General features: G+C 46.4%; 2 protein-coding genes across 3 annotated transcripts in view; one reads left to right on the top strand and one right to left on the bottom strand.

Moving 5' to 3' along the window:
• Positions 1-18,722, bottom strand: part of LOC143218797 (uncharacterized) — a 55,855-nt gene extending 37,133 nt beyond the window's left edge. Inside the window, exon 1 of the mRNA XM_076444249.1 lies at positions 17,483-18,722. Coding sequence (XP_076300364.1) covers positions 17,483-17,804 — 322 coding nt within the window. The 5' untranslated portion in view covers positions 17,805-18,722. The remainder of the gene's footprint in view (positions 1-17,482) is intronic.
• The window catches only part of LOC143218802 (uncharacterized), a 36,136-nt gene continuing 27,088 nt past the window's right edge, over positions 17,930-26,977 (top strand). The window contains exon 1 of one of the 2 annotated variants that reach the window (XM_076444254.1): positions 17,930-18,175. In XM_076444254.1, the coding sequence (XP_076300369.1) occupies positions 18,073-18,175 (103 nt within the window). In that variant the 5' untranslated portion in view covers positions 17,930-18,072. Of the gene's footprint in view, positions 18,176-18,667; positions 19,217-26,977 lie in introns of those variants that run through there. The other variant, XM_076444255.1, reaches the window with a different exon arrangement.

Genomic DNA, 26,977 nt, shown 5'->3' with positions numbered 1-26,977 from the left:
AAGGGGAACTTTATGCAAATCATCTCGAAGTATACATCAGCAACGTCTCCGCCTCCCAAACCCACACAGCATCCACCCCCGTCCCCCATACTATCCGGCGAACTCCACCCCCGCCTCCTGCTCGTTTTACTTTTGCATTTTACGCTTTTACGAACTTCTCCCCGAGATGACCCACTTCGTGTCTTCCTGACGGAAAATGCAGCCGCCTCGACCGGACCTGGACCACCCCCGCACACCCTCTTCAACTACCCCTATTTCTCTCTCTCTCTCTCTCTCTCTCTCTCTTCGTCCCTGTCTTTCCACCCTCCATTCTTTATTCTTCGGACTTCATTGTTCAACACGCGGTCCCGTTTTCTGTTTCCCTCTTTATCCGCACGTTCCTACTCGGCGTTACCTTGTCATGGATGTTATTGTTTATTCATTATATACGGATGGCCGTAGCTGGGTGCATATGGAATTTGCGGGGGAGAAAAATTGCCATACGAGTTCTCCGAACTCAACCGTGTCTCCAGCACACGAAAAATTTGTTTCGCGACTTTGACGATATCGATCTCAGAGAATCGACTCTCCGCTGTCCAACGAGTCCAAGAAAATTGATCTACGATTTTTTGTTGCTGTTTTATCTCGACCATTTTGATTATCAATATTATCGAGCACTGTATCTCGAGTGGAAGTTTGTTGATGTTTCAAGTGTTGTATCTTTGTGAAAAATAATCGTACGGCGACGTACCTAGGCTCATTCTGACGGCCAAAGCCTCTACTGTCGCTGCCGTAAGTTCTTTCTTCTCGAGAATTTTTTTCTGGTAGACAGCAAACGGAGAAGTGGAGGTATCTATTTTTCCTCCTGCCGTACGATGCACATACTGTACTTTTTGGTACGCGGTCGGACAAACGAGCAGAAAACAAAAGTCCAACCGTATTACAATAACCTTTTTTACGAGCGGCGATCCCAGTCACGCCTGTCGGCATACGAACTAGTAAAATTCGAATCCCCCACCGAGAAAACGAACGCGTCGAGATTGAGATTATGTCGGACAACAGTCGTAATAGAAAGCGTCGTCGTCGTCGTCGCGTGCGCCGTCGTAACGCCGCTAATAATGATCGTTACGATTCACGATCGAAATATTTATGCGGGTCAGTGTTGCCCCGCCGACGACGGAAACAGTCGGCCGGAGCACGTGAGGGGGGGGGGGGGAACGGCCTGATATAAAACGGAGACAGAAGCCGACGCGCGCTCTCCGCGTCGTTTTGTGATTCTACGAGCGCTTTAAGGATCCTTTTAACTGCGGCGCAGTACTTTATACTTCTATTGCCCGTATATGGACGCAGGTCGATTGAAAACGGCTTCTCCCCTTTTCCCCAAACCCCCTCAAAACTCCGACAAACTCCCCCCTCTGGCTCTCTACGATGCTCTCTGCCCTCTCCACCCGACACGCCGCTTTTATTTCGTACCCTCGCTCGTTCAGACGTGTATCTCTCTCTCTCTCGTAGGAGCCCGCATTTCGTACAATTACCCCCGTGGTCCGCTCCATTTCGACGATTGGAATTTTTCGGTAATCCCCCGAACCCCACCACTCGGCAAGATCAACCACCTCCAGTCGAGAATCACATTCTCATTTCGAGAATCTCGCGAATTCAGATTGTTTTGGGATGTTAGATCAACACGAAATTCGTTCGCGGTCCCAAGTGTGTGTCACCGACATTTCCCGGGTGCGAGAGAGAGAGAGAGAGAGCGATCGTGAGAAGGGATCATAACTGTTGTTACAACTATACTGCGGATTTTATGCACTTATGACAAAAATCGGTAAGCACCGTTTAAAGCAGTGGACATATTCAAAATATTGGTTTCAGTTTGATTAGATAATTAAACGAAGAAAGAAATGTTTATTTCGCTCTTGTGTCTTGCAATCAATGCGAACAATTTTTATTTTGCATAAAGATCCGCAGTGTAGTTACAACCAAAAAGAAAATACGTCTTAGAATAACAAGCATTTCATCGACTAAAATCGTATTGGTTAGAAATAAGGATTATATTAACCGAAAATTGTTCTCTTGTTGGTAACTGTTATCGTTGTCTTTGTTCTATTGTAAACATTTGTGTAAAAGGACCTCGGTTCGTTCATAATAAATAATAATAATAACAGTTATCGAGAAGGATCAAATTTTTTAACCAAAAAGTATAAAAATCGATGTTTTCAATCATTTAGTTCTTCGAATCTTTTTCTTTATATTTCGAGTACATCATCTTAAATTTCAATAACAATCAACTTGTTATTAATGATTTTTATCGTAGAAAATTTTAGAATAACTGTCATTTCTGGTCCCTGTTTAAAACCCACTTGGAAGAAAGCCTCTTTATTTGAAATTTTTCTTTGAATAACATTTTTGCCCAACTCTGTCAATAATAAGGATACGCGAGACATTTCTGCGACATCGTGGAAGCGAGATATCTCGTCCATTGTAGCGAAAGGGTTGAAGAGGAACAAAGCGCGCGGCGCGCGATCGATACCGCGTTTCTTCGATTGGACCCGAACGACAGGCCCGGTGACATCGCAGTTTTTCCTCCCCTCTTCGCGCAACAATGTTCCCTTAAAAAAGGATCTGACAGCCCTCCTTTACCCCTCCCCTCTCGCGAAGATAGATTTCCTCTTCTTCCGGGCGGTCTCAAACGTAATTACTACTCCTCGAGACTCTATCTTTCTCTGTTTCCGGTTCGCTCATCGGCCAACAGAAATCTTATCCCGCTAACGAGCAAAGCGAAACTCCGGTCGTGCCCCCTACCATCCCCCCCCGTATCGTCCTACCCCGTGGCCCGCGAAACAAAGAGGAACGTTAACAAAAGTTGACGCGGAAGAAGAGCGCGGGAAAAACGAGGAGGAGCAGCGGAAAGGAAAATGGAAGAAACGGAGGAAGATAAGCACAGTGGCCGGTAGTCAGCCGAGGCTCCAGGGAACGTTCCCAGACGGCTAGGCTATGGGAACCGCTGCAGACGCGGCGGAGGGGAGTATCCTCGCGTTTTTTGGCATTTTTTTTTCGGCCCCGAAACTTTTGAAAATACACGGTCCAGTCTCCGGTGGAGAAATCGTTGATATTTGACTTGGCGTAACTTCGCGGGAAAAAATCCGACGGAGGTCTGTTCCGGCTCATTCGAAAGCGTGAAATCTCTGCTTTCCACATCCGGAAGTCGTTTTTTTTTTTCAAAGAACGTTTTTACACATTAAAATATACGGGGAAGAGAAAATGGTAATTTTTCGAAGTTTTTCGAATTCAAATGCCCGTCCGGAGATTGGAAAATTTTGTTTCGGAATTCGGATTAGCATGTCGTTGTAGAGCAAAGTTTCAGCTTTCCAACGAGACCGAAAAAGTTCGGCTACGATTTTTTGTTGCTATTTTATTCGACTTTGAACGAAATTAGCGCCGCCTCGTACCCGGTGATCAAGTTTCACCTTTTGAAATTTTCTACAAATATTTGATATTTCATAGATTCGCAATTACGGTTGTCAGTTTTGTGAATGTTCAACGGGACAGTTTTTCCTTTCGCGTCATGTTTAGCTGGATCGAGGTACTCTGCGTTAAAAGGCTCGAACAATAATGATAATAATAATGAATAGACCGCCTCCCCTGCCCCCGAGCTCGATCCAGAGCGTTTCCGTTTCTCCAGCGGTTCAGGACTTCTTTTTTCCAAGGAGGCGAGGAAGAACCCTTTTTATGGTGAAACGAGCGAGGGAGAGGGTGGGGGATAGCGAGTTTGCCAACACCAGCTTTCTATCATTGATTGATATCGCCAGGAGAGTTTTCTGTGGTTTCTTCGGGGACATTGTTGAACCCAGGGCCGCGGGGACGGGGGTGGCAGGGGCGACAGAGGTGCAGAAGAATCCTTTTGTGACGGTTCTTCGAAACCAGAGGGGTTGAAGGCTGGATTGCTAATGGAACGCGGATACTTGGATCCTTTTCGATCCTTTGGATTTTGTTTTTCGAGCGAGAAAAAATTCTACAATGCCGCGGACACTTTCTTGGGGGGTTGGAGAGGGGGATGAAATCGTTCCGTAACGTTTTCATGAAATTCCAGATACCCAGCTCTCCCGAAGAATAATCCAACAATTGGACACTTGGATCCTTTTCGATCCTTTGGATTTTGTTTTTCGAGCGAGAAAAAATTCTACAATGCCGCGGACACTTTCTCGGGGGGTTGGAGAGGGGGATGAAATCGTTCCGTAACGTTTTCATGAAATTCCAGATACACAGCTCTCTCAAAGAATAATCCAACAATTGGTATATTAAATATTCAGAGTGTGAAATGTGAATGTGTCGCATATTCTTCCACAAGTCGTAAATTTTTTCTGAATTATTTATTTCGGAAAATTGTTCATATTCGACCGAAGGTCAAAACGTTTCTCGCTCGACTAGAACCGCGTGAATTTCGAGGAATAATGTTTTGGCTTTCGAACGAGTCCGAAAGAATCGATGAACGGAAAGGTCGATAAACCGAGCGCAGCGAAATGATCGATTTTTTCGGGAACCACCCCTAATTCGCCGAACACTCCGTCAGACACACTCGCCGCAAGTTCACGAATTCAATAACGTTTCACGTTCCGGTGTGCGGGGAACGGAGGACGGCGAAGGGTAGCTTGGGATATTCGATAAAATATTTGTACGAATATCGGAAAGTGTGCGCATGGGGGTGGTAGCGCCCGCGACGATATTTTTCTGTGGGAAGGAGAGGAAATCCCGCAGAAGTAGACGGCTGGAACTTTTTCGGGCCTCGAAAACCAGAGAGAGAGAGACCAGTTTCCATTCCGGAAGCGTTCCTCCGGCGAGTTACGGTAAAAATAAGCCCCGACCATCACGTGTTTATTCTGCGGGGGTGGATTATCATCGTGAAATCGCGCCTCGTTTAATTCCGAGAGATGTCTACGAACTTGATCGCCGGGTCAGGCCGGAGAAGCTTCCGCAATTTATTTATTCCAAAACAGCAATTCTTCATTAATCACATTTTAACAAAGTCTAACAAATAGGAATGTTGCGCGATTCTTTTTAGATGAAATAAAATTTGACGCGTTTGTAATCAATTAACTGCGGATCTTATGCAAAATAAAAATTGTCTGCACCGATTGCGAGAAATAGAAACCAAATTGAATGTTATTTCATCCCTTAATGATTTTTAATACAGGAGAAATGATTTTTTCTTGCACGACAATTTCGGGAGCAAAGACGTTTTAATCACTGTAACCGCAAAGAAAATCTTACGGGAAGGGGTTAAATACCTCCAGAGAAGAATTTTTAGATTTAAGGGCGACCACCCTCGGATAAGGGGCGAACCTTACTGTAGTCAGTCACGTAGCCAGAAATTCAGAGCGGTCGTGATAGCGAGCTCTCCACGCAGGTATACATAGGTGTGGGTCGACGGGGGTCGACGGGGTGAATCGGGCGCACGTGCGACACGTGTAACGTGCAAGGTATTTAAACGCATATGGCCGGCCGCCGGCATAAATATGGAGTTCCGTTAGCGGCCGGAATGCGCGACATACGGCCCTGCCGCCCGCCAGGATAATGAGCACGCGATCGTTACCGTATCGATGCACGACACGTCCCGCCAGCTGGCCGATCCCGTGTCGCTCCACGAGAACCAACCCCTAACTCTCCCACCCCCGTGGAATCTCTCGGGGAGACGAAATTCGAACCGGTAATTAAGGAGCGCCGGGGATATAGTTGGACAGTTGCGATTCCTCGCTGCTCGCCGGATCGAACGGGGTGACTTAGGGGTGGCTTTGCCGTTGCCAATGTTGACCAGTCTTGTCGGGTGCTGGTCCTGCTAGACCAGTCCTCAGATCCTCTCCAATTTGCTTCGCGAGGCGTATTCAGGCTTCGAGGTTGTTTTGCTGAATTTTGGAAAACGTCAGTTTTTGAGGATGTAGAATATTACAGGGATGATGAAAGAATTTTTAGGGGTGGTTCTTGCAAACAGCGGGCCGGGAAATGCTGTTTAACTGACAAGTAACACTACCCAACTGATACTCACTGATTTGAATGAAATTCAACGTACTTATTAAACACCTTTCGGGGTAGAAAGCACCCCTCAACCTCTGGAGATGGAAACGTTTGTGGCTAATTATTTCTTAAAGGATACAGTTTCTGGAAAAAGTGCCAGATCCAGAGTTGTACAGTTCAGAGTGATGCACTTGATGGCGTCCTTGAAAGCGACCTTGAGGTCGATTTTCAAGGTTAATTAAATTTGGAAATAATAAGCTGGACTTGCCGGATTTAGCAGCTGCCGGACCTTGAGCGCATCCTGTGTCTACATATAATCAGTAATTTTATACGATGACTCTAAATCAGTCTTCAGAATTGATTTGTTGCGTTATATTTTCCCAAAAAAATAATAAAATATTTTTTAAATAGGCTCAAATTTATAGAAAAAAAATATGAATCCTTTGAGAAATAATTAGCCACAAACGTTTCCATCTCCAGAGGTTGAGGGGTGCTTTCTACCCCTAAAAAGCGTACTTAGCCGAAACAAAAAAACACGTATTTAATATTTTTCGGTGTTTAATAAGTACGGTAAATTTCATTCAAATCAGCGAGTATCAGTTGGGTTACTTGTGAGTAGAGTTCGAGGACGCTGGGGTTGGGGATGGTCGGGCCCGCCCTTCTCAAGAAACGCGCGCAGTCGGCCGTGATTAGTTGGAGATTGATTCGACAAATGTTTATCGAGCAAACGAGCGAGCTCGATTAATTACCGCGCACTGGCTGCAGGGGCGGCATTGTTGTCGATGGCGACGTCCACGTGTTGCGCGGCGTCGCGTCGCGTCACGTCGACGATGCCTCAAGTCGCGCGGAATAAAACGTTAATTATTGCTTAACAATTAGCCGGCAATTAATGCGGTGGCGAAACGGCCGATTAATTCGCCGAAAGTTCGATAAACAACCGGGCCGTTGGCGCGTCGTTGATTTTATCCAACCACCACCACCACCGCTACCGTTGACTGTAGTCCATTCCTGCCACCCCAGCACTGACACCATCCTCGTTCTCTGCCACCCTCCCGAAAACGCTCAGTCAGTTCGTCCGGAACGACTCGAACCCGTCCGCCGACAGTTTCCGAGCGACGGGTAATTAGTTTACCGGCCGGTTGAAAAATTCATGGAAATCCCACCGAAATAAACTACCCGAGCTACCCGAAACCGGTCCGGGATCAGTCTGTGCGGGCTCGTTGAAAATTTCATGGATCACCCTAGTCGGCCGAACTTGCCAGCAGTTAACGGGGTTACTAACCCAACCCCTAGATACATCCCCCTCGGCCTCTGCGAAGTTGAGGAGTTCTGGTCTGTGACGAATTGAGACGAAATTACGATTACCTGGTGTTGAAGACCGGGAATTGGGGACTATATAGCCGGCGACAGCTTTAGTTGATATTTGAGGAGTCTTTCTGAAGGCGAATATCAGCCCCTTTTCGTTGGCAACCGCTGTGATCTATCGATCGATACCTGGAATGGACTACTTATCGACTTGAAGACTAGTCCACTTGTTGACGAGAATCGTTCTCGACCTACTCATTCGATCGTCTGCACATTGGTAGTTTCCTTATCGACTGAACTTGTCGACCTACTTATTCGATCATCTACTCATTGACAGTTCTTTTATCGACCTACTTATTTGATCACCTACTCATTGACAGTTCTTTTATCGACCTACTTATTCAATTATCTACTCATTGACAGTTTCCTTATTGATTGAACTTGTCGACCTACTTATTCGATCATCTACTCATTAGCAGTTTCCTTATCGACTTAACTTGACGACCTACTTATTCGATCATCTACTCATTGACAGTTCTTTTATCGACCTACTTACTCGATCGTCTACTCATTGACAGTTTCCTTATCGGCTGAACTTGTCGACCTACTTATTCGATCATCTACTCATTGACAGTTCTTTTATCGACCTACTTATTTGATCACCTACTCATTGACAGTTCTTTTATCGACCTACTTATTCAATCATCTACTCATTGACAGTTTCCTTATTGATTGTACTTGTCGACCTACTTATTCGATCATCTACTCATTAGCAGTTTCCTTATCGACTTAACTTGACGACCTACTTATTCGATCATCTACTCATTGACAGTTCTTTTATCGACCTACTTACTCGATCGTCTACTCATTGACAGTTTCCTTATCGGCTGAACTTGTCGACCTACTTATTCGATCATCTACTCATTGACAGTTCTTTTATCGACCTACTTATTTGATCACCTACTCATTGACAGTTCTTTTATCGACCTACTTATTCAATCATCTACTCATTGACAGTTTCCTTATTGACTGAACTTGTCGACCTACTTATTCGATCATCTACTCATTAGCAGTTTCCTTATCGACTTAACTTGACGACCTACTTATTCGATCATCTACTCATTGACAGTTCTTTTATCGACCTACTTACTCGATCGTCTACTCATTGACAGTTTCCTTATCGGCTGAACTTGTCGATCTACTTATTCGATCATCTACTCGTTAGCAGTTCTTTCATCAACTGAACTTATCGATCTACTTATGTAGATCTACAGAGTTCCATTGATCCATTTATCGACCGTCCTGCTTGACAAACATAGATTAATCGATCGAATCAACCCCGAAATTCGAATCAGCGACTCACCCCCGAGGCGTGAGTTCATTCAATTAAAATTTCTCGTAACTCGCAAGGACCGCCGCTAATGCCATCGGACCGTGACTCAATTAACCGTTCATGAGGAAATTAATCGTCCATTAAGGAAACAGACACTCGCCCAAGCGAGTCTCACACAGATAGACGAGCGTGTACAGAGGCGGGCTTGCAATTTCGGTGAGTTTGATCGCGGGCAACGTGTCCGGACGATCGATCGATTAACGTTACTTCCCCGGTAAGTTTTTTCGAGTTAACCCAGCGCGCGCGCAACCTCGCCAACCCACCTCCCGAGCCCCGCACTACACCCCCCGACAACCCTCCTTGGATCGCCTCGAGTCCGCTTTTCGGCACGAACTTTTCCGCTTAAAATAACTCGCCTTAACTCAATTATCTCTCATTAAGTCCGCCACGCGGGTTGGACCCCCGCTTCTTTCTTTTCATCCTCGCTAACTTCTCGCTCGAAAACCGGACGAGGACAACGGTGATGGAGTGGGGGTTCCACCCGCGCCGAGGGTTGCCGTTAAATTAATTCTCCTACGTGGAACCCTGTGACGGACTGTTGGATAAAGACTTTTACTGAAGGGAATTCGTTTCGTCGTGTTTTGTCGAACGAAATGGACAGACTGAGCACCACTGGTGCTCCAAGAAACGTTACGAAATCCGTTAGAGAGGGCGCAAATGAAATCTATGAAAGCGAATAATTTTTACGTGGAGAGGTGAAATCAATTTTTGAAATTTTATAAAAACAAGGGTTGCTGGATGGGAACCGCTGGTGTACGATTGATTTCTGGCCCGATCGGATTTTCGACGCGTCGAACGAGCGATGCATGAAAAATTCACGCGCTGAAAAATTCACGTCGATCAAATTTTGGATTTACTCGGGAATCGAGTGGCGTGTAGCGCGACCCATTTCAGTTGAGAACCGCTGGGCCGGGCGAACGCGAACAAGATTCGCAAAATTGGCGGATACGGGGTCCCTCTATTAATTCCGGCGCGGCGGGAACCGGCTATTAATGTTGTCATTCCTCGAATCGATACTTGATAAATATTGTATTCGCGTCGGGCACGACGAAATCGTCAAAGGGGTGGGTGGGAGGAGACGGGACAAAATGGCGGGGTGTGTTCGGCGGAACAGAGACACAGGCCCGGTTGTTTTAGTTTCCCGGTTATGTCCGAGTTGGTTGGTAATCGTGGTAATAATTAATCTGTCGTTGAATAATTTGTTTAATACGGTCACCGGTACTGTTCACCGTGTGCTGACGTCATACGAATTAATTTCGGCGTTATTCGATTGCTCGCCGGTATTACTGCGAAACGAAATTAATCGGTGTGCGTCCCTTTTTGTTTCGCGCGCGAGGGGGGCTAATTTTCGAACGGGTCGCGGGGCAAACGGCCACGGATATCGATTTAACCTCGGTCAGGTGGTGGGGGTAGTGACCCTGAACGGTCGTTTCAATTTTGTACCGACTGTAATCACCTCTGCAGCGACCTATTCAATTTTTTGTTCATTGTAACCGCGGTGGACGCTTGGGTACTGTTAGGATAGTGGCGGAGGAAACGTCCTTGAGCATTCTTTGAAAATCGTGCAGGCTATACATACACAAAAAATGTTCTGTTCCCTTTGGGTATGCAGATGAACATTCCACAAAATTCTGTAATATTATAAACAATTTTTTAGAAAATTCTGAGTTTCTAGCACGACAGGATACAACGTTTGTCATACTGTCGCACGGACGACAGCCCAGCCGAGGCGAGCCACGCGACAGTGCCGTGAATTTCGTGCAGGGCACAAATCAGGCCCGCCACCCCCGTCATCCCTTATTTCATTTCTCGGCCGAGATCGAACGGGCTTTTCTCTCGGCGCTTCTCCGGCCGGGCTGAGAAAAAAAATATTCCGAGGCGAATATTTCGATCTAAGTGGCCCATAAACTTCCCGGGGGAAGATCGAGGGTGGCCGATTCGCGGAGTGCCGGACAAATAACGGGGGTAGGAATCGCTGGGAATAATATACGATAAATCTTGGACGATGGTTCTTCGCGTGGCGGAACGATGGAGAAGGTCGGAGGACGCACGCGCGACCCTTTTACACACGTTCCATATATCCACCCCCTTGCGCGAGGGTAGTGGATTTTGCCGGGCTGCGGGCCACGAGCGAAATAAAAATGGAAACAAGAAAAAGCGTGCGGAGGGAGAGGTTCAGAGAAAAGAAACGACGGAGCCCGGTGTGCACGCAGCATTAATCCTTTTATCGCGCATAAATGTTTGCTATGGTGACGAGGACGCGCCCGCGCGCGAGCACACAAGGGTTGTTTCGGGGGTTTTTAATAAAGCGATACTTGTGCCCGGTTGGTTCAACGCTCCGGGAATTCGGTTTTTCGGGACAGTGTCCTTCGCAGGAACGAGAATTAATCGTCTCGATGCAGCCACTGTGGAGGGACGCGTCGATGTATAGCTCGGGGGCGAAATTGCGCGGGTGGTTCAAGGTCGTTTCTCGTAGTTCTTGCTGCAAATGGACGGTCAGTGTTCATTATGGCCGAGACGAAACTGAATTCGAGCGAGTTTAATGAGATTCTAAATTTCCCTGCGTGTCTATAGTCTGTTCAAATTTAAATGTGTGTACTCAAGGACGTTTCTCCCACCATTACCCTAATGGTGGACCGCCATTTCAAGCATCCACAGTCCGCGTAAAATATAGAAGACTAAAGACATAACGGAGAGACATAACATTTTCTGCATCTACAATCTGTACAGTTTCAGAAGAAAACCCAAGGACCTTTCCACCGCCATTTTTATATATTTTCTGAACATTGGAAATTTTCTTTGCACACTGGAAAAAGGCTTGTGAGGCTTCTGAGAAGACACAACACTGCATGAATGGTCCTAACCGTGTCAGCAAGGGGTAGTTTCTGCCCCCACCCTATTTTTCCAGCACTCCATAAGCAGGGTTGATATATCAAAAATGATTCCCCGTGCAATTACATCGAATATCCTCGCACGGGACACTATCAAACCGGACGGGGACGTTAATTACTAGCGCGGGGGTGGAGGGCAGGGCCGGCGGAATGGTAATTGCGAAACGCAAACACTTACGTGTCCCGTGAAAAAGGGAGGATGGGGATGGCTATGCCGCGTGGCGATTCTTCCAAGGTAATTACATTGTTGTCCCCCTTTTTTTCTCGTGTTTTTCTTCCTCCCTCTAATTCAACCGCATACACCGCCCCTCCCGTTCACCTCCGCCCCCCACCTCGTGTTTCCACGTGCATGCGGGCATAAATAAGATAACTGCATGGAATGCACTTTACGCGTCGGTTATTCTTCCAGCGGGGGACATTAAACGGCCATTCCCGGTACTCTATCGAAAAGCTAGCCGGCTAATTTCTCGCCCGGATAAATATGCTTCCGCCCTCGGCGCAGAATTACCGTAAGTCCCTGCCGGATTACGGCCCTGAACTCCGCCACGAATAAGTGCAACAGATTCCGAGGCTGTATTTTCCCCGATCGACCATCCCCAATTTTATTAACTCCCGTGATTTATCCCACGTGAGGGTAGTCAAACGATTCGTTGATTGGTTAAACTTTTTTGCCGTGAGGGGTGTAAAAATGAAACGGAAGAAAACCATTGCCGCGATATGTTCGCCTGTATTTCATCTTGATTAAACGACGAGAAAAAGGTTACGTACATTATGTTTCGAACACGCGTCGCTTTTTCGCGTCCGCCCTGCCGTGCGAAACGTACAAAAACCACCCGAAAGCGAAGGGTTGCGCCAGAGCACAAATCATTTAAAAAGACAGAAATACGTTTATCCGTTCGCGGCGAGCAAGAACGGCGGAGCAATTCGACGAGGGGAGGGTGTATGATCCAATTAACCCCACCGTGCAACCCCTAAATATGGCGATGGAGAGTGGCGAGCCGCCGGTGAACGATCGGTGAATAAAAATAAAAGTGTAAACCTCCCTGTAAATCTCGCTGGGAGCATTCGACCGTTCCGAAATTCACGGACGCAATAAAAAAGGGGTGGCCGACAAGAAAGAAACAGGTGGAGGGGCGGTGGGCGGAAAATGGAGAAGAAAAAAGGCGGAAAACAAAAGGGGTTGCGAGACCAGCATCCACCGCCGCCACCTGAGCCTCTTGGCGTACTGAAAAATCGTGTCTCCCTGCGCAGAGAAATTCCTTGACCAAAAATGGAGTTTCGACCATTTTTTCCGGCCGTCCAAAAAATTGATGTTCGACACTGCGATAGACGCGGAGCCGAATTATTACGAGAAGGAAGGGGACGTTTATCTTCGTTCGAAGGTTCTACATTTTTGGCAGGCGAGATTCTCCCCGCGCCACAGGCTGCGGCGCGATTTCAAAGGGGTTGAAAATTGATTAGAGCCAGGGATCGAGGAGCGAACGATTTTTCAGCGGCTCGCCGAGACGCGCGCCGGAACAATGTGTCGCTGTTTTGGCTTGAAAAGCGACCGAGGAATTGACGCGATAAATCTCGGTCGGATATGTTTCACTCTCTCTCCCCTTCCTCCCTCTCTCGTCTCTCTTTCCCTACTTTCCTGTCTCGGTTAGGGGGTCGTGGAACGTGGCAGGATCTTCAAAGGACACGCGCCTGCGCAGAATAACCCCTCTCACCCCCGTGAACCCCCTGATCCTACAGAAAGAAAGTTCCATTAGCGGCGAATATTATTTAACCGCTCGATTTAACCACCCCTGGCCCACCCCTCAACCCCTATCGATACTCCTTCACCGCTTTTCTACGGATCCCGAAATTGATTAGCTCCAGGGGGTAGTTTCTCTACGATCTTTACCTCTGGCCAGTCCATATTCAGTGCTCCTCGAGGAAATCGATCACAAGTGGTTTTTATAATCGGAATTTGAATTCTACGCATTTATGAGAAACATTTGAAGTGATGTGGAAAAATAATTATTCAACATTTACAAGTATTGACAGAGATATTTTAATTCGAATGACGCGCGTCCTTCAAAATATGCGAGATCACGCCCTCGTCGATTTTTTCCCGTATTTTTCCACCCCTAAGCGACGATCGAGAGAAAAACAGGAATTACAACGTTACCCTGTTACACGGGGAATGAAGTGGTCGCGCAGAGGGAAACGAGTGTTTCGCTCCGGTTATCGCGCATTTCGTGGCCCTTCAACCGAGAAATATTGTTTAATTGATACCTGTGCATGACTAATGCCCGATAATGACACAGGGGCGGCGGCTCGTTTGCATTTCAAGCAGCCGGAGTGCGTCAACAGCCAGCGAGAGGTGTGAAAATCGCGTAAAAAATAACTTCACCGCGACACAGAAAAGTCGCCTGGAAATTGTCTGAACGGTGTTCAACCTTTCCCTACCCCCGTCCCACCCTTACCGAAGGGATGAAAAACGCCGAGAATTACCTGCCCCGCATCTGGCAGCGGCAAATAAAATATTTTCCCCGGACACGTACACTGAAATCTACACCCGGATCTGAAAAAAAATATTATTTGTCAAACAAATATTAGAAAACTCGTTTCTCACCCCCTTTTTCCAGTTTTTATCCGAACGCTCTTGTTTCTCTGTTTTTGTAGCTTTATGTCCGTTTCCTTTTACAGCATTTTCGATAAACGTTTTCAGCTAAATCTACAACTAACATTGTTTACTTTTTGCACCTCTCCGTTTTTTCAACCACTTTTTATTCGATCAATGATTTTTGATTTTTTACCGATCCTTTTACATTTTTATGTCTGCATTCTTCACTACGCCCCATTCCTTTTTATCATTCAAATCGACGATCACCCTTATTTACCTTTCTGCACCCCTTTATTTGTTTCAGCATTTTTTTTTTCATTTTTGTATAGCTTTATTTGTACTTTCATTTTTATTTTTGACGAACATTTTTATCAGCTGTATCAACAACCATCGCTAGTTACCACCCGCACCCCTACATTTTTTCCACCCCCTCTTAACTAACAATTCCCAGTCTTTTATTTCCCAGTACACCTTTCACTGTTCCGTTTTCATTTTGCAGTCTGAACTCCTTTATTTTATCAATCCCCTTTTAACTAACAATTCTCGGTCTTTTATTTTCCAGTACGCCTTCTATTCTTTCTATTTCCGTATTTTCCACTGTGCCCCATTCTTTCTAATCATTTAAATCGTCCACCACCACTATCATTGACTTTCTACACCCATCTACTCTTTCAGCCTCGTATTTATTGTTTCTATTTCTGTATTTCCGCGGTGTTCTACTTTCAATTCTCTTCCCGTTCGTAATTTTCGTGTTAATATTGAACCTACCTAATCAAGGTAGAATATCGTTATTATTTGCAAAGTGGTCGGACCGGGTCCGTCAATTTTCAAAGTGGCCGTTGGTTAAATAACAGTGCCTTTGGAGTCTGGTAAATTTGCCGGGAACACGATCGAGTGTTTATCGGTGGTATTTGTGAAACGCGGGTGGCAGTTCTGTGATTCCGACGTTAAGGTCGCGAGAAACGTGTGTCCCGGTGTTTTTTTCTGCAAACAGCCCGACTTCTTCGCGTGCACACGGCCAAGCAGAACACCGGCCGATAGTGCAATCGCGAACCGGTACAACCGGAGCGCAACCCCCCGGCGCGGTCATAATTGCATGCACACGCGACGATAACCACTGCAGCAGCCGGCAGCAGCTTGTTATTGCGGCTCCACGGTTCGACGCTGTTGTTCCGTTTGTTTACGCGCACCGACGGACCCCGTTCTTTCCCGCGAGCATCCGGTATCTGGTGAATTTCCTCCCCGGCCGTCGAAAATGTCAATACATTAATTTTTCAATTCGTCAGGAAAATCGAGGGCTCCTCTAAACACCGATTCCCATATTTACCTATACAAATTTCACCTATTACAACTCTCTTTGCTGCCTCGAATAAAATGATAAAATTGTTTTACGTCGAAAGTGTCATTAGACAGATTTTGAGTTAACCAGAAAAATCGAAGAGCCCTCGAAAGGTCAATTCCCATATTTATTGATACAAATTCCACAAGTCGGAACTCTCGTCGCTGCCTCGAATAAAACGATAAAAATTTTTACGTCGAAAATGTCACTTGACAAATTTTGCGATTCACTAGAAAAATCAAATGGCCCTCAAACACATCACTACCCATATTTACTTATACATATTTTACAACTCGGAACCCTCTTCGCCGCCTCGAATAAAATGACAAAATTGTTTTACGTCGAAAATGTCAATAGACAGATTTTGCGTTAACCAGAAAAATCGAAGAGCCCTCGAAAGGTCAATTCCCATATTTATTGATACAAATTCCACAAGTCGGAACTCTCTTCGCTGCCTCGAATAAAACGATAAAAATTTTTACGTCGGAAATGTCACTCGACAAATTTTTCGATTCACCAGAAAAATCAAAACGCCCCCAAAGAAATCAATGCCCATATTTACTTCTACAAATTTCACAACCCAGAATCCTCTTCGCTGCTTCAAATAAAACGAAAAAAATTTTTACGTCGAAAATGTCACTTGAGAAATTTTTCGAAACACCAGAGAAATCAAATGGCCATCAAAAAAATCACTACCCATATTTACTTATACATATTTTACAACTCGGAACTCTCTTCACTGCCTCGAATAAAATGACAAAATTTTTTACGTCAAAAATGTCACGACAAATTTTTCGAATCACCAGAAAAATCAAATCGCTTTAAAAAAGATCAATACCCATATTTACTTATAATTTCACAAGTCAGAACACTATTTGCGGCGTCAAATAAAACAAAAAATTTTATACTTCAAGAATGTCATTAAACTGCTATTTACCAGAAAAATCGACGCGCCCTCGGAAGGTCAATTCCCATATTTATTTACACCCCAAGTCGTAGCTCTCTTCTTCGTTGCCTCGAATAAAATGAAAAAATTGTTGTTAGCAAAACAGCTCGACTTTCCAGGTGTCTTACAGAAAGTTGATATTTTTCCGCAGTCCGACATCTATCTCCGAGCCAGAATTCCAAACAGCGGAGCATCACGGTAGAACGCCAACAATTTTCACGGGGTTGTTTCTCGCATTTCCGTTTCTGCATTTCGGCTCGGGGGGAACGGTGGGGCAGAGAGACGCGACTGCAGGGGGCGGAGAAAAAAGGAAACGCCGAGCAGCCCCGCGAATTAAAATAAGGGAGGCACGCGAGGGAGAGACTGTTAACGGTTGGAAACTCGCTAATTTCCTCGTTTTAATTTTTTCCCCGCGCAACGAGAATCTAATTAACTTGCTCGAGTGGCTTTCGCGGGGGCGGCACGGCACGGCAACTAATGGGCGGGGGGTCGCGGGTGCCGGGGGGAGGGAGGAGGGTAAACAAAAGGCGGTCACAAATTTTCGTCTCCCGGGACGACGAGACATTCTTGTTTTGCCGCCGCCCCCCTCCGTTCGCCCGACCCCCTCGCCACGCGGATGGAGCCGTTCTAAATGCAGAACGGGACGCGATAGTCCCGGAATTGTTCTCCGACGAAAGAAACGTCAACAATTACGGCGACGGCAAAGCGGTTCCTCAAATTCCCGCGATCCATTCTGCGGGAGAGGCCGGCGAAATCCCGCTGGAAAAAAGGAGCCGAGAGGAAACTCGCCGGGGACGACGATAAAATCGTTATACACGGTGTCCCGGCTCGAGCGAAAAAATTGCCAATTGTCTCCTATTTATAGTTCATTCGCAATTTCCCATTTTCAGTTTATTCACCGTCGCGGACGTGATAGAACGATTTTGCAAATTCGCAATTTCCAATGTCGTTGATGTTCCAGTTGTTGCGACATCGTTGAAAAACATTTTACAAAAACACAAAATACAATTTCAAAAGTGGTACTCACCGGAGAAGTCGACGAAAGATATTCCAGGAAGCTGCTCCTCTAATTTCCACGCAGTCTTCACGTCGCGTCTTCGACAGCCTCGGAGACGTGCACACACACTGGGGACTGCGGGGGTCAGCGTTCCGGGGTCGATTACCGTGGTGCCCGTTAATTGGCAGCGCTCTTTATTTGCCGCGTTCCCTTTCGATACTGCGGGAGCCGCGAAGAACCGCTCGAGTGCCGAGCGAATAAACTTCGAGCCGCTTTGACGAACAAAACAGAAACGCGTGTTATCGCGTGAAGAGGTGGGGAGACAGTTTGTCCGTTCCGCTTGAGTGTCCATTTAATTCGTCCGGTGGCGCTTAAGACGGTAGCGATGGGGGGCGGTGGGGCGGGAGGACGGGTAACGCATTAGTAACGCGTCAAGTGGCACTTGGTCGTAAACGAAGCAACCAGGGAGACGTCCCGTAGAGTGTTCATTTAATTCAGCCTCGTCCCGTTTTCCGTGGGTAATAGCGAAAGCATGCTCGAGAGAGTGACGTTCGCAGCAGTGTACATCACTCGACTTACAGCGAGACTCGACTCCGCTTCTGCAGCGACGGAACGAGTGAATGGTCATTTATAAGAAGAGGAAGAAGAAGAAGAAGAAGAAGGGTGTCGGTCCCGCGCGCGACGAGAACAAACGGGAGAAGGAAGGTATCGCCACGGAAGCAGGTAAGCAAACGCGGGCGAGGGTGTCTCCGACCGTTTAATTTCGCCGGGGATTAGGGCAGCATTCACCGACACGGGAAACGACACAATACAGGCGGGCGACCCGCCACCTCGACGTTTGATTCATCCCTGCCGAGCATCATCGCGATAAGGGTTGTCCGACCGAATATCCGGCCGGCCGAGTAGTCCCTCTCGCGTGACCGCTCTCTCTTGCTGTATCCCCGCTACGCCGGACGGCGAAGCTCGCCAATTTTCCGGGCGAATTTCAGCCCGTGTGCTGGTGGAAGGGGGGCCCCGACTCGCGACTACCGCCCCTGAAAACCGCCACCAGTCCGTCATTACCGCACCCCACCGCTTCGGGAGCCGAGCGGGTTGCGTGGGGATCTCGGGCGCGGGGACCCGTTCGGCGGTGTTCGGCTGTCCTCGCGTAGCCTCGTCGCGGCCGCTGGGTGTCTGGAGGGGAGCGCGAGACCGTGGAAGGGGCAGCGGTGTCGAGCGGGCTGCATTAGCTGGCGTCGGGGCAGCACTCGTACACGCGACACCCCGCGCGGCACACACGGTTCTGCCAAATGCCTGGCCGGCTGAGGTTGTTCCGAAGCGACGCGTGCCTCTCGCGCGATCGTCACGCGTGTCGCTGCTCCTCGTGAGAGAGAGAGAGAGAGAGAGAGGCAGAGAAAGCAAGAGAGAGAGAGAGAGAGGTCAAGGGGAGTCCCTTAGACAAGACCCGTGTAACCCCGTGACGGTTGACCGTGTCCTCTCCGCCCTCGCAGAAGCCGCCACCGTCGACCGACGGCGGTTCTTTATCCGACGGTATTCTGTGACGTGTAGAGCGAGAGGAAAAGAGAGAAAAGGAACTCTCGGTGACGCAGCACTGTCAGTGCACGCCAGAACGTCTATCAGTGACAGTGACTTCTGTTGTGCGGGCTCTCGGTTATTGTTTTCCTTTTCATTCGGTTTGTTTTCGCATCGTGTGCGACGAACAACACGACGGACACGCCATGGATTGGAGACTCGGATTCCTGCTGATCTGCTTCGTCGTCGAGGGTGAGTGTCTGTATGCCTGTCTGCTTGTCTGTCTGTCCCTCGTCGACGATATCGAGGCTCGCGTGATAACGTTGCGAATCGGGTCGCTCTTTCCCGCGGGTTCTCTGCCCGATGCTATGCGGTGCTGTGTCACTCTATGCGGCAGCACCGATGGGGGTGTAGCGTGCGTCCGGATCTATTCAAAATTCCACTGCCGGCCCGCCCCGACGTTTGTTCGATAACCCTCCGGGGGTACCGACTCGGACTTTCTTGGATTCGCGAGGCCTGCGAGCCCGTTTGATCCATTGCAGATCTGCGACGCAGCGCGCCAGAGTTCTCCGAGGACGAGGGTTGAAACGAAATTGTCGGAAGACTCGGCGACAGCTCAGACTTGGGGATGGACAGGGTAGACTGGGATGAAAGATGGTTGAGCGAGACTGAATAGTACATCGGTTAGGGATAGACAAAACGATCGACGATGGATAGGGTGGTTACAGATGGATAAATTGATCAGGGTGGTTCAGGGTAGTCGACAATGACAGACGGTTAACGGCAACCAGAAATTTGTGGGACGGATAAAGGCCGATTTATACTATCCAACCAGACAAATATTCTTCGATGCATCTGGTCGTTTTGGTTTCGATGCAATGGATACGTTCCGTTTCTGCGCGGATAGTATAGATCGACGTTAACGCGGTTAATGTTGAATAGCGCGAGAATGTGTGGTTCGGCGAAGGTGATTCAAGATTTACGACGGCGTTGAAGGAGTACAAAACGGCCGGTGATGGATACGGTGGTTAACGATGGTCGGGAATTGTATATATCGTCGATAGACGCATGAAGTGGTTATTTGTGGATAGGACAGCTTGTAACGATCGAGACGATCGACGGTGAATAGTTCAATAGTCCGTGAAGCTGTGTTAAGAACGAATAAATGGTTAACGATCGGGCGGACTGGTTTTTCGGGAGGCTGGTTAAAAATGTATAAATGCGAATGAGAGGATTATCTCGAAATGGTTAACGATTGATAGAGTATCGGGCTATAAATACAGCCACTCCGAAAGCGGTTTAAAATTAACCAATCCTGTCAAAGATCATACCATTTATAAATCCGTAAGCAGTACTAGTCGTCGGATCTATTATTAACCATTTTATTTAACAGATCAGACGACCGACGGTTAAAAATTTGCCTCGAGCGGGGTTAGCCATGCACGGAATATTTAGTAACGCGTGCAGTCTGTCGAAGTAAATGAAAAATTTCTGACGCTGGTTAAAAATAACGTAAAAGAATTATCATACCGTTAACGAACAAAATAAAAACTTGCGACGGACAGTTTATACAGGGAACAAACGCCGAGAGGGGAACGTCGAAAATCTAATTCGCCGTCGTCCGTAAAAGCATGAAAACAATGCACTACCGTAATCCCAGCATCCGCAGCTCCGTCGCTCGTAAAAATCTCGTTCGGTCTCTCTCGCGGAAAACCGTCGTCGTCGTTCAAACCGTCGCCTCTTATTTTCCCCCGGACTCGGGACAATCTCTCATCGAATCTCCGACCTGGCACTCTACACCTGTAACTCAGGTGTTCACGGTAAGCCCGTCAGCACGCCTCGGCCACCGGGGATTCTCAATTCGGAGCCACTTTCGACGATCGGTTTTTAACCGCGCCGTAACAAAAGGTCTCGAATAAAACTCGTCGAATAAAGTAGAACGGATTGGCCCCGGATCCTTTCCACCGCGTTCATTCCTTCCGCGTAGCCCGTTCCGGAACTCATTACGCGATACGGGATAAACGGGCCGTCAGCCACCCGCCCGTCGGAGCGCGAGAGCTCGCTCCGAGGCGCCCCGGGGCATATCATCCCCCACCCCGCCCACCGTTCGATCCAATTACCGAAACGCCGTTCGAGTTTTTTCGGCCGATCTCGTCGAACAATCGCGGTCCACAGATAAACGATATACAACCCCCCACCACGAACACCTCCGATACCCATACGTCCCTCGGGGTGAAAATTCATTTTCCCGCTCCGTATAATGCGGAACGTTTCATCGTTTTCTCTTGCAAAATTCGATCCCGTGAAAACCGACACTGGGAACGTGCGATTGCGTTGAACATTCCTCAAATTACATTTGATTTCGGAATTCGGCGGTGTATTGTTCGAGTTATTGCACATTTAATTGGGGTCATTGTGATTTATTTACTCGAGGATATATCGACATGTTAACAAATTTGTTTCCCGGTTTTGTTTGTCCAGTTAAAATCTAGCGCGCCAATGGCCGAAGTATTTTTCCAGGATCTTTCCCCGTTCGATCCGATCGGCGATAGAGGGCTAGATCGATAGGGCGGGTAGACAACGGCGTGTGCCGAGGAGAAACGCGCTCGTAGAGTCGACCGGAGCTCCCAACGAGCTCCAATTTCCTGATGGAAGTGGATTAATATAATTTGATGGCGCCCTCCTATCTTCCCCTCACCCTACCTCGCCACGCAAGAGAATTATGCATCTCGCAGCGCGATCTCGCCGCGAAACGCTGCGCCAGCGATGCCCTACGGCTGCCCCCGACTCGCCGGAAATGTTTGCTCGCGCCGTGCAATACTCTGATGACCGACGAGTGCATTGCGAAATTTTTGGAACGTCCTGTATCTCTTGCCAACTTTTGGGACAGCCTATAGTAAATTTATTGTAGAATTTAAGAGGAAATTTTAAATTAGAGTGTAAATTAGTAAATTTATGTGTATAACCTTTGATTCGGGGGACTGGGACAAGTTGGTACTCTTTTTTAACCGTCTCCGAAAAAGGAGGAGATTACTCAATTCGATCTGTATGTGCCTTTTTTTCTATGTGTGTACGCCGATTAAGCCGAGATGGATGGACCAATCAGAACGAAACCTTTTGCATCTTGTACAGTATGTCTCGCGATTGGTCCCTTGAAAACAAATTTTGCATTTTTTCATTTTTTGCGGTTTCTATTGCAAATAACCAATAAGACCGAAAAACCATCATACGGCGTTCCACAAATTCTGCTCGTTCCATTAAAAAGTGCGAAATAAAAAACTTTTGTATAGGAAAATTGAAGCGACTTCGAAAAAACGCATTAAATAAATAATTTCCATTTACTTTATGTGAATACACACGAACTTAAATACGATACACTGTTTTCGCAGGCGGTGCAAAATTGAAAATTTTCGACACAGGAAATTACGAAAATTCTTATATTCTTCTACATGCTTTCACATATTAATGTATCTTCTCTTCCTACATACTGATTTCCAAGTCCATCATATTCCAATGAAATCATAATCGGCAACATCTGTCATTTGGACAATTTTTATTTTTCACGCCGCCTCCGGAAAGATTGTATTGTATCTAAGTTCGTGTGTATTCACATAAATTAAATGGGAATTATTTCACACTTTTTAGTGCGTTTTCTCGAAGTCGGTTTAATTTTTTTGTATAAAACTTTTTATGGTTTTGGTAATGTATAGTTATTGAAGAACATGTGGGCATACAATAGATATAAATTGTTTCCTTTTTTAGGAAATTACGAACTATCGAGAAAATTCGAATCACTGTTAGATATTTCATAGGACATGATTTTTAGACAAAATAAGTTGACGTTTCGTTTAGCTCTGAACCAACAGTTTTCATTTTCAATTTTGGATATATTTTTCACGCACCGCAATATTTTATATGACGTGAAAGATTTTATATGTTGACGTTTTATTTGTTTTGTTTATTTTATTTATTTTCGAATAAACAGTTTTCGCCCCTCCGATTTTGCAAACACTTCTGGACGCCCGAAAATGCGCAAGGTTGCTCTCGCACGTGATAACGATTATCGTATGGATGCAAACATTACAGTACCACTGCAAATATGGAGTTTATGCAATGTTACACAAGGGTGAGCAGCCAGAGGTTGTTCGAAACCAGACCAATGAGCTACGTTAATTGTATATATTAATTAAAAGTATCGAACTAAATGTTCGACTGGATTCGAACTCAATTATGCTCGACTAAAATGAGGTATTACGTGAAACACGGGGTAGGAGAGAGAGGGTGGGAGAGAGGACGAGAGAGAGAGAGAGAGAAAGAGAGAGAGAGAGAAAGAGACAAAGGGAATGGCAACAGTTCTGCGAACGCTGTGCAAGTATATTCACGTTAACATGTACAGACACACCGGGTGGCGTAGAAATCAAAACGGTTCTTACGGAACGACAAAAATCCCCTCGTTTGCCGTGGAGGTTTCTACGGTAGGGTTAATTGGAACGAATTCTCCTCTCTGTTTTGCTCGCCCGTGTGCTTCCCGGGGCCCCTGTGGATAAACACGTTTTTTCCTCGTTTTGCATAATTATTTCATTCGCGCCTTTTACGCGAGCGGTTTTCTTCGTTTTACGCCCCGGCGAATGGGACACACGAAATCTGAATGCGAGAAGGGCTGAAAAGCGGCGTAGGTTTAAATTATAATGTGGAGACTTCTCTCTTTCGCTGCTTAATGAGACTCTAAAATATTGAAAAAAAAACACCGGCTGCTAATGAACAAGGGGACATTGTTGCGGAACCAGTGACTCGCGCAAAATTATTACACATCGAGTTTACACGACTGCAGAATCGTGTCACTGCTGAAAACTAATGGGGAAATCCCTAGACAGAACACAAACTATTTTACAAAAATAGTGATCTTTTTGTGCCACGTGATTCCACAAAATCCAAGACGACCGGATCGTAACAGAGGACAAGATGGCGTCGAACGAAATCGGTAATAGAACGTTATTCTATAAAACATTATCCTAGCTCCCGAATAAAATATGCCCAGCCCCGAAAGAGTGAAGTCTGAGGGGGATGCGGGGTCGGTACGGTTTAAGGGGGCGGGCCGGGGGCGGCGGGCGCCTCTTTAATATTTGCTCGCTGCATCTCGCGGACTCTCCGGGGAAGATCGATGCGACTGTGACCTCCTTCTCCCGCCGAGTGTTAAATTAAATTATTATGATCGTTATCGTGCGACCGGCACCGTGTTATCTCTCTCCACTCTTTCTTTGCCGATGGATCGGGCGCGCGTGCCGGCACACCTGTACCGGCGAGGACGAAACCGGTTTGGCGGCGAAGACGGTCTCTCGAAACGTTCAAAGTTCACGTCAAACAGCTATTGTGGAGGGGATGAGAATTTGTCGATGCCACAGGGCGTTTAAAAATAGACGGAAACAAAATTCAGAAAAGAATTGATTTATTGATCGCACCTGGCGGGTGCATCGGTGCATCCACATGAAAAATGAGGTCGTAGAAAGTTAGGACGTATTATGACATATGATTTTTGTCTACTTTTACTTAATTATAAAAAAATATATAAACCGACTTCGAAAAACGCACTAAGAAAATGCACCAAAAAGTATGAAATAATTTCCATTCAATTCATGTGAATACACACGAACTTAAATACAATACAAAATTGAAAATTTTCGACACTGGAAATTACGAAAATCCTTCAATTCTTCTACATGCTTTCACAAATTAATGTATCTTCTCTTTCCACCTACTGATTTCCAATTTTGAACATCTGTCATTTGGAAAAATTTCAATTTCGCGCTGCCTCCGAGAAGATTGTATTGTATTTAAGTTCGTGCGTATTTACATAAATCAAATGGAAATTATTTCATACTTTTTAGTGGAACGAGCATAATTTGTGGAACACCGTAAGATGATTTTTCGGTCTTATTGGTTATTTGCAATAAAAACCGCAAAGAATGAAAGAATGCAAAATTTGTTATCAAGGGACCAATCGCGAGACATACTGTACAAGATGCAAAAGGTTTCGTTCCGATTGGTCCATCCATCTCGGCGTAAATGGTGAACATACATAGAAAAAAAGGTACATATACAGATCGAATTGAGTAACCTCCACCTTTTTCGAAGTCGGTTAAAAATAGAATCTCATCTGGGTTTAAAGGAGATCAATAACATACATATAATATTTATTAGACTCTGTTGAAAATCTCCATCACGAGTCTGACACGATATTGTAGGGCAAGGGGTTAAAAAATGCTGCAAGCGATACCGAATTAAAATGGCCTGGTAATAAAAGGGGTGTAAAATTTTGTTGAAATTTTGTTCCCGAACGGGCCCAACACAGTGACACGATTTCGCCAGGGGGTTTAGTGGAGGGTTGGGCCAGCAGGCGTTCATCCCCGGATACACATCGATTCGCGAGATGGGGGATATCGATAGGCGACCACTCGTTACCCGACATTATCGTTAATGCGATGCATGGTAGAGGAACATCGTTGCTCGCAGCCTTCATCGTGCGCTCTCTCTCTCCCTCTCTCTCGTGCGTGCGCGCGCGCTTAATAACCGGGACTGTTGGTTTCATGGATTTTAATGGAATTGCCGCGAGAATAGGATGGATCGTTCCGCTGGAAATATCCGCGGCCGCTTGAACCAGTCGATTCGATTCGATTCGATTCGATTCGATTCGAAAGGGGGAGCATTAAAATTCGTAACACACAGAGAGCCGTGCACGCGTGTACGTGTCAACAATCGTCCGAGTCATTAAGCCATTCAGGCTAAGTGGCTGCCCGCCCCCTTTTTTCCCTTAATCGAAACGTGTGTCTCCCGTTACGACAGCGTGTTTCGCGTCGCTCGCATTTTCTGTTTGTTCATTCCCGAGTGGTCGCAGGTGAATTAACATATAACTCTTTTAATTAAAATTGCTCGGTTGCTGCATCTTCAAGAGAGTCTCCTCTTGCGAATCATCGAACCCTGAATGTGAATTAGTAAATTATTTTTCGAAATTTGATTTTTTGACTTTGCGCCGATGTCGGATTTTCACGAGGGAGTATGTTCAACAAATTTTATGAGTAACGAGGACACTCGAGCCGCGCTAATTTCTGTTAACTTTCAATTTATTTGAAAAATTGCAACGGGTTGGGCGAAATCTAATTATGCGACTCCGGGGGCGTGGCTTCGACGTACAGAAGTTGTCAACAAAATTTAAAAATCGCGTCCCATTTTTAACGTGAAAATATTTAGATGAAATGCTGCGCGGAGAAAATTTTAAAACTGCACAGATAATAAATATAAATAACAGCAATTAAATTAGGAAATTGTACACGCCCGTAGCACGCGACATAATTCGCCGAGTTACAAAATTTCCTGCCGAAAATCGTCAAATAAATTGCTAATTAGTGTCTGTGGATGGAAAAAGTATTTCCACCAGTTCCTCAGGAATGATCGCTTGCACGAAAATTGCAAAATGACTTTTCCGTTGATAACAAATTCGTAATTAGTAATTTTCGGTAAAAAAATATCGTCATTACAAGCTTCGGGGGATTTTATGGATTGGTTGATCCGATCGAGTGAGAAAGGCGATTTTCGGCGAGTCGGGGGTTTGTGCGGCAGAGGGTGGCGGGCGAGGGGGTGAAGGAAGATACAGACGACTTCCAATCAGTGCGCTCGAGTTGCGGGGGACAGATCCCCGAGCAGGATAAACGGGAAACACGTCGGTGTTTCGCGTGCGGTGGAATTAACCGCGCCACGTCGGTCTACACACTCCGGCACCCCCGTCCACCCCCGCCGATGAACAATTATCTTACGAAGCTCGTGGCTGCGAGAGCTTGTCGGTGCTCGTGAACCTCGTATCGGGAAATGGGTCGCTGGTAATGGCCACGTAAAGTCCTCGTGAAAGTTGCACGCTTGTTTACGGCCACGCCACACGCATCGTCCCATCCGTTTCGAGCCCCCCACCCCCTCTAGGGACGCGGATCGTCGATGGGAAGCTGGTATCGAAAATCCGCACCA

Source organism: Lasioglossum baleicum, chromosome 20 (assembly GCF_051020765.1).
Source record: "Lasioglossum baleicum chromosome 20, iyLasBale1, whole genome shotgun sequence".
Lineage (NCBI taxonomy): Eukaryota > Metazoa > Arthropoda > Insecta > Hymenoptera > Halictidae > Lasioglossum > Lasioglossum baleicum.
Note: the sequence above shows the minus strand (reverse complement) of the source record. Positions and strands in the feature narration are given on the sequence as shown.